The sequence below is a fragment of the Melanostigma gelatinosum genome (assembly GCF_949748355.1).
Source record: "Melanostigma gelatinosum genome assembly, chromosome: 3".
NCBI lineage: Eukaryota > Metazoa > Chordata > Actinopteri > Perciformes > Zoarcidae > Melanostigma > Melanostigma gelatinosum.
Genome location: NC_136636.1, coordinates 190213 through 203074, shown reverse-complemented (window position 1 = coordinate 203074; position 12862 = coordinate 190213). Strand labels below are relative to the sequence as shown.

The 12862-nt window shown below is 43.6% G+C and overlaps 1 protein-coding gene across 1 annotated transcript in view; it reads left to right on the top strand.

Annotated features, from left to right (window-relative positions):
• The window catches only part of ptprt (protein tyrosine phosphatase receptor type T), a gene marked incomplete at its 5' end in the record, with an annotated part of 300839 nt that overhangs the window by 163709 nt on the left and 124268 nt on the right, over positions 1-12862 (top strand). The window contains 2 exons of the mRNA XM_079265832.1: positions 1960-2062; positions 10724-11000. Coding sequence (XP_079121958.1) covers positions 1960-2062; positions 10724-11000 — 380 coding nt within the window. The remainder of the gene's footprint in view (positions 1-1959; positions 2063-10723; positions 11001-12862) is intronic.

Genomic DNA, 12862 nt, shown 5'->3' with positions numbered 1-12862 from the left:
ATTAAGATGACGTCACTGGTATGAATGGTGTTTATTAAGATGACGTCACTGGTATGAATGGTGTTTATTAAGATGACGTCACTGGTATGAATGGTGTTTATTAAGATGACGTCACTGGTATGAATGGTGTTTATTAAGATGACGTCACTGGTATGAATGGTGTTTATTAAGATGACGTCACTGGTATGAATGGTGTTTATTAAGATGACGTCACTGGTATGAATGGTGTTTATTAAGATGACATCACTGGTATGAATGGTGTTTATTAAGATGACGTCACTGGTATGAATGGTGTTTATTAAGATGACGTCACTGGTATGAATGGTGTTTATTAAGATGACATCACTGGTATGAATGGTGTTTATTAAGATGACGTCACTGGTATGAATGGTGTTTATTAAGATGACATCACTGGTATGAATGGTGTTTATTAAGATGACGTCACTGGTATGAATGGTGTTTATTAAGATGACATCACTGGTATGAATGGTGTTTATTAAGATGACATCACTGGTATGAATGGTGTTTATTAAGATGACGTCACTGGTATGAATGGTGTTTATTAAGATGACGTCACTGGTATGAATGGTGTTTATTAAGATGACATCACTGGTATGAATGGTGTTTATTAAGATGACGTCACTGGTATGAATGGTGTTTATTAAGATGACGTCACTGGTATGAATGGTGTTTATTAAGATGACGTCACTGGTATGAATGGTGTTTATTAAGATGACATCACTGGTATGAATGGTGTTTATTAAGATGACGTCACTGGTATGAATGGTGTTTATTAAGATGACGTCACTGGTATGAATGGTGTTTATTAAGATGACATCACTGGTATGAATGGTGTTTATTAAGATGACGTCACTGGTATGAATGGTGTTTATTAAGATGACATCACTGGTATGAATGGTGTTTATTAAGATGACGTCACTGGTATGAATGGTGTTTATTAAGATGACGTCACTGGTATGAATGGTGTTTATTAAGATGACGTCACTGGTATGAATGGTGTTTATTAAGATGACGTCACTGGTATGAATGGTGTTTATTAAGATGACGTCACTGGTATGAATGGTGTTTATTAAGATGACGTCACTGGTATGAATGGTGTTTATTAAGATGACGTCACTGGTATGAATGGTGTTTATTAAGATGACATCACTGGTATGAATGGTGTTTATTAAGATGACGTCACTGGTATGAATGGTGTTTATTAAGATGACATCACTGGTATGAATGGTGTTTATTAAGATGACGTCACTGGTATGAATGGTGTTTATTAAGATGACGTCACTGGTATGAATGGTGTTTATTAAGATGACATCACTGGTATGAATGGTGTTTATTAAGATGACGTCACTGGTATGAATGGTGTTTATTAAGATGACATCACTGGTATGAATGGTGTTTATTAAGATGACGTCACTGGTATGAATGGTGTTTATTAAGATGACATCACTGGTATGAATGGTGTTTATTAAGATGACATCACTGGTATGAATGGTGCTTATTAACATGACATCACTGGTATGAATGGTGTTTATTAAGATGACATCACTGGTATGAATGGTGCTTATTAACATGACATCACTGGTATGAATGGTGTTTATTAACATGACATCACTGGTATGAATGGTGTTTATTAAGATGACATCACTGGTATGAATGGTGCTTATTAACATGACATCACTGGTATGAATGGTGTTTATTAACATGACATCAATGGTATGAATGGTTCAACAGATCCAAACAGGATTGTTGATCTGTTTTTTATTATTGATTTAATATTTAGGGGCTCAGTGTGTTTGTACTTCCTGAGTGATGTCACATCAGTTATGATGTGTGATGACATCATCATTATTCCACAGTGTTTCAGCGATGAATCAACACTGTGATCGTCCAGTAAAGTAATAATCATAAAGTCATAATTATATTCTCTTTGACCATCAGCCCCGATGATGCCGGAGTACGAGTCTGAGGTTCCAATGAACGAGACCGAGACCACCATCACCATCCTGCTAAAGCCCGCCCACTCACGAGGAGCACCAATCAGGTACCTTCTCACCTGAATCTTAGCTTTTATGTAACTTTCTGTTTACTTCTGTCCCTTCTGTTATTTTTCTCCTCCTCTACTCTATCTCCTGTCCTCTCCTCCTCTCCTCTCCTCTCTTTCTCTCCTCCTCTACTCTATCGCCTGTCCTCTCCTCCTCTCCTCTCCTCTCTTTCTCTCCTCCTCTACTCTATCTCCTGTCCTCTCCTCCTCTCCTCTATCTCCTCGGCTCCTCCCCTCTTATCCTCTCCTCCTTTCTTCCTCTTCCTCCTTCAGGGAAATTCAGCTTCGACAAGAGAAGAATATATATCATCCAATTTAGAGTTTCGAGAGATGTGAGTGTGGGTCAGTGGCTTCCTGTTAATATCTCACCATTTATCACCAGAACAATATATACGTATATATATATTATATATATATATATATAATATACATATATTAATGCTGGGCAACGATTAAAATATTTAATCGCGATTAATCGCATTGTTATGGCAAAGTTCAATAATGAATTCAAAAGTAGTGTATTGTGCACTTATATGCTATATGAACTAAAGGTCAATAACATTTGGTTTAAACACTTTAAACACATCAGGTTGTTGTTAGCAGCAGTATTCTCTTTACACAGTAGCGATCATATTTCTTATATCATATGTATATTTTCCCTTTAACTCACAAGATGCAGCATGTTTTATACTTGATGTGAATATAATTCATACTTTGTTGGCATCTTATTCTGAAAACCGGATGTTGGTCTGAAGAAACCGGATGTTGTCTCACGTTAATGTTTCCGCTAACTTTCAAAGTCCTTCGCTCCCGATCTGTGCTTTTAAATGCGTTTACCATGAATTTCAGCATGTAAGGATAAGGATAAGGATGTTCATTGTCATCGTACGAACATACAACGAAATTGAGTTGGCGACTCATCAGTACAGCAGCAACAGTTAAAAAGTGTATAAAAACATTAAGACAAGACGATTTAAAAACAAGACATGAAATAAATATATACAAGATAAAACAAGATAAAGCACAGGCATCAATGGCTCCAAAGTGAAAAATGTGCTTGGTTACAGTGTCATGTTATTGACTGTTTGTTGCAGCACTGTCCGGTGGGAGCTGTGTGGGGTGGTGGGTGGGGGGGCGATGGAGGAAACCGCTCTGTTCCTCAGCCTGTTAGTCTGGGTTTTGATGGTCCTGTATCTCCTTCCTGATGGCAGTGGAACAAACAGAGTGACCCGGGTGAGTGGTGTCTGTGCAGATGTTTCTGGCCTTCTTCTGGAGACAGCCAGCATACACAGCGTCCAGGTCAGGCAGGGTAACTCCCACAATCCTCTCTGCTGGTCTAACACCCGGGCCAGGTCCCTCCGGTTCTCTGCTGTGCAGCTGGCGTACCACACAGTAAAGCACATACACAGGATGCTTTCCATCACACTTCTGTAGAAGTTAACCAGAAGTGCAGGGCGCAGGCAGCTTGTTTGAGCTTCCTCAGGAAGAAGAGCCTCTGCTGGGCTTTCTTCACCAGGTGTGATGTGTTCAGGGCCCAAGTGAGGTCTTTAGTGATGTGGAGCCCCAGGAATTTGATGCTGTCCACCCTCTCCACCTCCTCCCCACTTATGTAGAGAGGAGAGGGTGTGGTCTTCCTGGATCTCCTGAAGTCCACTATGACTTCTTTGGTCTCGGTGGTGTTCAGGACCAGGTTGTTGTCCGAGCACCACTCAGCCAGATGTTGGACCTCTTGTCTGTAGTGCGTCTCGTCGTTGTTGGAGATGAGACCCACCACAGTGGTGTCGTCAGCAAACTTCACGATTGTGTTTGTTGAATATGTGGCGGAGCAGTCCTGAGTGAAGAGGGTGAAGAGGGCTGGGCTGAGCACACAGCCCTGCGGTGCACCAGTGTTCAGGATGGTGGTTGTTGATGTCAGGTTCCCTATCCTGACATTCTGTGGTCTGTTAGAGAGAAAGTCCAGAATCCATGAACAGAGTGATGCACAAAGTCCAAGGTTTTTGAGTTTATTCACCAGTTTATGGGGGATGATGGTGTTGAAGGCAGAGCTGAAGTCAATGAAGGGCATCCTGACGTATGTGTTCGGGTGCTCCAGGTGAGACAGGGCCGTATGAAGAGCGATGAGACCACGTCCTCCGTAGACCTGTTTGTTCAGTACGCAAACTGGTGGCTATCCAGGTCTGCTGGGAGGACGTCCTTGATGTGCGATAGTGTCATCCTCTCGAAGCACTTCATGATGACAGGGGTCAGGGCGACTGGGCGGTAGTCGTTGAGGCAGGTGACTGCGGTCTTCTTCGGGACAGGGACAATGGTGGTGGCTTTGAGGCAGGTGGGGACTGCAGCTTGTTGCAGGGAGAGGTTGAAGATGTTGGTGAAACCTCTGCTAGCTGGTCGGCACAGGTCTTCAGTGTGCGGCCCGACACTTTGTCCGGTCCCGCTGCCTTGGTGATGTGGATCCTCCTCAGAGCGGACCTCACCTGGTGGTGCTGGAGGAAGAGTGTCTGCTCCTGCTTGGGCCGGGTCTTCTCAGCTGTTGCTCCGCTGTGCTGTCTGTCAAAGCGGGCAAAGAAGCGGTTCAGGGTGTCGGGGAGTTCACTGTCCTGACTGATCTGTGTGGTGCTGCTCTTGTAATCAATCAGGGTTTTAATACCTCTCCACATGCTCCGGGGGTCGTTGTTCTCGAAGTGTCCCTCAACGCGCTGTTTGTATCTGTGCTTGGCCTCTCTGATGCCCTTCTTCAGGTCCCTCCGGGCACTTTTATAGGCCGGTATGTCACCAGACCTGAAGGCAGCATCTCTTGCTCCAAGCAGTAACCGCACGTTTCTGTCCAGCCAAGGTTTTTGATTTGGGAACTCTTTGATGGTTTTAGTGGTAGTTACTGTCTCAGTGCAAACGTGTAGGTAGGCCAGGACAGCCGAGGTGTACTCCTCCAGGTCAGCTCCCTGTGCAAACACTTCCCAGTCCGTGCTTTCAAAGCAGTCCTGCAGAAGTGAAGCAGCATCGTTGCTCCATACTTGAATGGTTTTGACAGCTGGTCTAGTTTTTCAAATTACTGGTTTATATGATGGAGTCATTCACAGAGAGAGGTGGTCTGATAAGCCGAGGTGTGGAGATGGTGCAGCTTTGTAAGCTCCCGAGATGTTGGTGTACACCTGGTCCAAAGTGAAACGTTCCACTGCTGTGAACAGAACAACATGTTTCACACGTTCATCTACATGTGTGTGTTGAGTCTTCATCACAGTCAGAGCATGTGATGCAGCGCTACTCTTCATCACTATGACCCAGCTCTACTCTTCATCACTATGATGCTGCTCTACTCTTCATCACTATGATGCTGCTCTACTCTTCATCACTATGATGCAGCTCTACTCTTCATCACTATGATGCAGCTCTACTCTTCATCACTATGATGCTGCTCTACTCTTCATCACTATGATGCTGCTCTACTCTTCATCACTATGATGCAGCTCTACTCTTCATCACTATGATGCAGCACTACTCTTCATCACTATGATGCAGCTCTACTCTTCATCACTATGATGCTTCTCTACTCTTCATCACTATGATGCAGCTCTACTCTTCATCACTATGATGCAGCACTACTCTTCATCACTATGATGCAGCTCTACTCTTCATCACTATGATGCTGCTCTACTCTTCATCACTATGATGCAGCACTACTCTTCATCACTATGATGCAGCTCTACTCTTCATCACTATGATGCTTCTCTACTCTTCATCACTATGATGCAGCTCTACTCTTCATCACTATGATGCAGCACTACTCTTCATCACTATGATGCAGCTCTACTCTTCATCACTATGATGCTTCTCTACTCTTCATCACTATGATGCAGCTCTACTCTTCATCACTATGATGCAGCTCTACTCTTCATCACTATGATGCAGCTCTACTCTTCATCACTATGATGCAGCTCTACTCTTCATCACTATGACCCAGCTCTACTCTTCATCACTATGACGCAGCTCTACTCTTCATCACTATGATGCAGCTCTACTCTTCATCACTATGATGCAGCTCTACTCTTCATCACTATGATGCAGCTCTACTCTTCATCACTATGATGCTGCTCTACTCTTCATCACTATGATGCAGCTCTACTCTTCATCACTATGATGCAGCTCTACTCTTCATCACTATGACGCAGCTCTACTCTTCATCACTATGATGCAGCTCTACTCTTCATCACTATGACGCAGCTCTACTCTTCATCACTATGATGCTGCTCTACTCTTCATCACTATGACGCTGCTCTACTCTTCATCACTATGACCCAGCTCTACTCTTCATCACTATGATGCAGCTCTACTCTTCATCACTATGACGCTGCTCTACTCTTCATCACTATGATGCTGCTCTACTCTTCATCACTATGACGCTGCTCTACTCTTCATCACTATGATGCAGCTCTACTCTTCATCACTATGATGCAGCTCTACTCTTCATCACTATGATGCTGCTCTACTCTTCATCACTATGATGCAGCTCTACTCTTCATCACTATGATGCTTCTCTACTCTTCATCACTATGATGCTGCTCTACTCTTCATCACTATGATGCAGCTCTACTCTTCATCACTATTATGCTTCTCTACTCTTCATCACTATGATGCTGCTCTACTCTTCATCACTATGATGCAGCTCTACTCTTCATCACTATGATGCTGCTCTACTCTTCATCACTATGATACAGCTCTACTCTTCATCACTATGATGCAGCTCTACTCTTCATCACTATGATGCTGCTCTACTCTTCATCACTATGATGCAGCTCTACTCTTCATCACTATGATGCAGCTCTACTCTTCATCACTATGACGCAGCTCTACTCTTCATCACTATGATGCAGCTCTACTCTTCATTACTATGATGCAGCTCTACTCTTCATCACTATGATGCAGCACTACTCTTCATCACTATGATGCAGCTCTACTCTTCATCACTATGATGCAGCACTACTCTTCATCACTATGATGCAGCTCTACTCTTCATCACTATGATGCAGCACTACTCTTCATCACTATGATGCAGCTCTACTCTTCATCACTATGATGCAGCACTACTCTTCATCACTATGATGCAGCGCTACTCTTCATCACTATGATGCAGCTCTACTCTTCATCACTATGACCCAGCTCTACTCTTCATCACTATGACGCAGCTCTACTCTTCATCACTATGACCCAGCTCTACTCTTCATCACTATGACGCAGCTCTACTCTTCATCACTATGACGCAGCTCTACTCTTCATCACTATGACCCAGCTCTACTCTTCATCACTATGACGCAGCTCTACTCTTCATTACTATGATGCAGCTCTACTCTTCATCACTATGATGCAGCGCTACTCTTCATCACTATGATGCAGCACTACTCTTCATCACTATGATGCAGCTCTACTCTTCATCACTATGATGCAGCACTACTCTTCATCACTATGATGCTTCTCTACTCTTCATCACTATGATGCAGCTCTACTCTTCATCACTATGATGCAGCTCTACTCTTCATCACTATGATGCAGCTCTACTCTTCATCACTATGACGCAGCTCTACTCTTCATCACGATGATGCAGCTCTACTCTTCATCACTATGACCCAGCTCTACTCTTCATCACTATGATGCAGCTCTACTCTTCATCACTATGACCAGCTCTACTCTTCATCACTATGATGCAGCTCTACTCTTCATCACTATGATGCAGCTCTACTCTTCATCACTATGACCCAGCTCTACTCTTCATCACTATGATGCAGCTCTACTCTTCATCACTATGATGCAGCTCTACTCTTCATCACTATGATGCTGCTCTACTCTTCATCACTATGATGCAGCTCTACTCTTCATCACTATGATGCAGCTCTACTCTTCATCACTATGATGCTGCTCTACTCTTCATCACTATGATGCAGCTCTACTCTTCATCACTATGATGCAGCTCTACTCTTCATCACTATGATGCAGCTCTACTCTTCATCACTATGATGCAGCTCTACTCTTCATAACTATGATGCAGCTCTACTCTTCATCACTATGATGCAGCTCTACTCTTCATCACTATGATGCAGCTCTACTCTTCATCACTATGATGCAGCTCTACTCTTCATCACTATGATGCTGCTCTACTCTTCATCACTATGACCCAGCTCTACTCTTCATCACTATGACCCAGCTCTACTCATCATCACGATGACGCAGCTCTACTCTTCATCACTATGATGCAGCTCTACTCTTCATCACTATGATGCTGCTCTACTCTTCATCACTATGACCCAGCTCTACTCTTCATCACTATGACGCAGCTCTACTCTTCATCACTATGACCCAGCTCTACTCTTCATCACTATGATGCTGCTCTACTCTTCATCACTATGATGCAGCTCTACTCTTCATCACTATGATGCAGCTCTACTCTTCATCACTATGATGCAGCTCTACTCTTCATCACTATGATGCTGCTCTACGCTTCATCACTAAGATGCAGCTCTACTCTTCATCACTATGATGCAGCTCTACTCTTCATCACTATGATGCAGCTCTACTCTTCATCACGATGATGCAGCTCTACTCTTCATCACTATGATGCAGCTCTACTCTTCATCACTATGATGCTGCTCTACGCTTCATCACTATGATGCAGCTCTACTCTTCATCACTATGATGCAGCTCTACTCTTCATCACTATGATGCAGCTCTACTCTTCATCACTATGATGCTGCTCTACTCTTCATCACTATGACCCAGCTCTACTCTTCATCACTATGACCCAGCTCTACTCTTCATCACTATGATGCAGCTCTACTCTTCATCACTATTATGCAGCTCTACTCTTCATCACTATGATGCAGCTCTACTCTTCATCACTATGATGCAGCTCTACTCTTCATCACTATGATGCAGCTCTACTCTTCATCACTATGATGCTGCTCTACGCTTCATCACTAAGATGCAGCTCTACTCTTCATCACTATGATGCAGCTCTACTCTTCATCACTATGATGCAGCTCTACTCTTCATCACGATGATGCAGCTCTACTCTTCATCACTATGATGCAGCTCTACTCTTCATCACTATGATGCTGCTCTACGCTTCATCACTATGATGCAGCTCTACTCTTCATCACTATGATGCAGCTCTACTCTTCATCACTATGATGCAGCTCTACTCTTCATCACTATGATGCTGCTCTACTCTTCATCACGATGATGCAGCTCTACTCTTCATCACTATGATGCAGCTCTACTCATCATCACGATGACGCAGCTCTACTCTTCATCACTATGATGCTGCTCTACTCTTCATCACTATGATGCTGCTCTACTCTTCATCACTATGATGCTGTAACTCAGAGGTGATGATGGAGACCCAGCGATGTCGAGTAGTCTCCATGGAGACTTTATTTCTGCCCCCCCCCCCCCCCCCCCCTCGACCAGAAGCGGAAGTCGCCTTTTCTCTACGGCAACCCTGAAGGGACATATCATCTCCAATACAAAACGATAAACATGAGACAGTCTGTTACAATAATAACAAATAAATAAAAATGCGTGAACACGCGATAAAATAATTGTCGGCGTTAATTAATTAATGTGTTAACTTGCCCAGCACTAATATATATATGTATATATATATATATATATTCGTATAAATGTTTCGTGTTTAAAGGAAAACACACACACGCACACACACGCAGACACACAGTTCAGCAATTATCTTTTATGAAATCTGCCAAACGGGAGCTGAGGATCATCTTCTCACAAACACACATTTCCCTAATTGCGTATAATTGTGAAGTGAGTTCTCAGCGAGGAGGACGGGGGTAATTGCAGAGGGCCGCTGGGTTAGTCCTGACCGCTAGAGGAGGCGCACACACACACCCACAGACCCACGCACACACACCCACACACACACAGACACACACACACACACAGACACACACACACACACCCACACACACACAGACACACAGACACACACACACAGACACACACACCCACACGCACACAGACACACACACACACACACACACACAGACACACACACACACACACACAGACACACACACACACACACACACAGACACACACACCCACACGCACCCACACGCACACAGACACACACACACACACAGACACACACACACACACCCACACGCACACACACACCCACACACACCCACACACCCACACGCACACACACACCCACACACACACAGACAGACACACCCACACACACAGACACACGCACACACCCACACACACACAGACACACACACACACACACCATTTCTTACTTTCGTGCTGACTCAGCATCTGTCAGCTGCGTTCTTAGGAAGTTAACTGGGAGGATCCTCTGTTGCTCTCTCTGAGGTCTCTTCCTCTCTTCTCCCCGTTAACGGGTTTTGGGGAGTTCTTCCTGGTCCAATGTGACGGTCTCGGGACAGAGGATGTCACAGGTGCACGGATTGTAAAAGTCTAAATCACAAATTTGTAATTTGTAATTTGTGATTTTGGGCTGTACAAATATAAATTGAATTGAATTGAATTTAGCTGAAGTTTGAGTTGAGATACAATGAAAAGTGATCCGTAGTGTTCAGATCGATGAGCTCCGTCAGAGTTAACGTTACTGTATTCTGTCTCCAGCTCCTACCAGCTTGTTGTGAAGGAGGAGCGTAAGTCTAAGAGCCGCCGCTCTGCCTCCGAGGCCCCCGAGTGTTTCTCTGCTCCGGTGAGCTTCCGTAACGCCTCCTCCCTGGACTCCTCTTACTACATGGCCGCTGAGCTGAGCCCCTCCAGCCTCACCGTGGTGCAGCCGTTCACGGTGGGAGACAACAAGAGCTACGGAGGCTTCTGGAACCCTCCACTGTCTCCGGCTAAGAGCTACAGCATCTACTACCAGGCCATGAGCAGAGCCAATGGGGTGAGTCAACACTCCTCTCTCTTCACTCACACTTTACTATTTAAAACACTTCCATGTAAACAGTCACCAATGTTCCTGAAACAATGCTCAGAGGTCTGAACAGGACGTCATGTACTGGTTATCCACAGACCTCTGAGAGGAAGAAACTACGATCACTTTACATGTTTCGGAGGGAAAACCTGGAGACAATATTCAGATTCATATGAAACAAAGAAGTTCAACCTGAAACAGAATCATTCACAACTTCATCTGAACTTTAGAATTCCCATAAAACTCTAATAATACGAAGTCCTGAGAGCGTTGTTTTCATCTTCCACTGCCGTAACCACAGTAACTCAGTTTGGTGAGCGGGGCCGGGGTGATGCTGTGATGTCATATAACACACACACACACTGTGTGTGTGTGAGAGTGTGTGTGTGTGCTTTGTATATGTGCAGACCCTAAATCCGGTCACATAAGAATTCCTTATTTGATTGGATCTCAGTCAATCCAATCAGTGTGAGCTTTGTTTGGGTCATGGATTGGAGGGGGGGGGGGTGATTTGATAAGGAAGTCAGGCATGAAACACCGACACACATTCATCCCAAAGAGAAGAAAGTCTCAAAACGCCGTCTTGTGATTCGTAAGTTTCCAAACTTCGTAGCCATCGTGTTCCTCTCTCCTCAGACAGAAGGTTCATCTTTCTACTCGTCTTCTTCTTTCTAAGTGCTACATTGGTACATCGGTGGACTTAGGCTCAGACCTGGGGCTGCAGTTACACCTTAAAGATAGAGATGCAATGTGTGAGGTCTGTTCTCCAAACATCTGAGACTTTAATTGAGATCTACAGTCATCAGTCATAAACAAAGTCACATCTTAACCAACAGCAGGAATATGCTAAATATAACCAAAGTGCTGTTTAAGATAACATGCTGTGTAATAATCTCAAAGAGGTGTGTGTGTTCACTGAGACTCTGACACAGATCTACTCAGTGTTCTCTCTCATTGTCAATGTAAATCCAAAGTGTCAGGAGACAGGAAGGGGCGGGGCTAGCTCGTCATTCAGTAGATATCTCTCGACACAAGAACCAACAAGTCAGTTCATTTGATTAAGTTTAAACTACATCTTAAACATTTCATCCTTCAAGAAACGAGATGAGAGCTGTGAGGAAACCTTCTACTCTTCATCACTATGATGCAGCTCTACTCTACGTCTTTATTATTCTCGTTAAAAGCAGCTGACCACCAGTGCCTGGCTCAAGGACTCCTCGGCAGGCTGGACTTGTCTCCTTTGACTCACGAGGACGAGACCGGCTCTGCATCCATGCCTTTGTTGTCATTCGACTGACAAAGAAGAATGTCAGGATTTAAATAATAGTTGGAATGCTGTTCAGCATTCCAACTATTATTATCCTGTTTGTCTTTATTCAACCGTTTATATTTCTTCCATATGTATTTTGCTACCTATCTCCTTCCACATTTTTTAAGCTACAGACACCGTTCAACTATCAAAATGTTCGGCTCTTTCAGCTCATGTCTGCTATCACTTTTCATATTTCTAACCTTTAAACTTTTTGAATTATTAAGCTTTTAGCAACTTGTTTTTGAATGGGTTTCTATGGAGAAGATTTTCAAATCCTCTTAAACTTCTTCAACTTTCAAATCCTTCAACTTCCTCATACTTTCAGCTACAGATACCATTTCAACTTTCAAATGTTGAGAAAACCCTGAGCTATTGCCGCATAATTCAGCTTTCTGATATCTTTTAAACTTTTTGAACTGCAGCAATTTAACTTTTATGATTTTTCAGCCCTTTTCTGACTTTATAATGTGTGTGTATTGCGCAGCTTCGAGTGCGTGATGTCACCGCTAGAGTGAAAAGC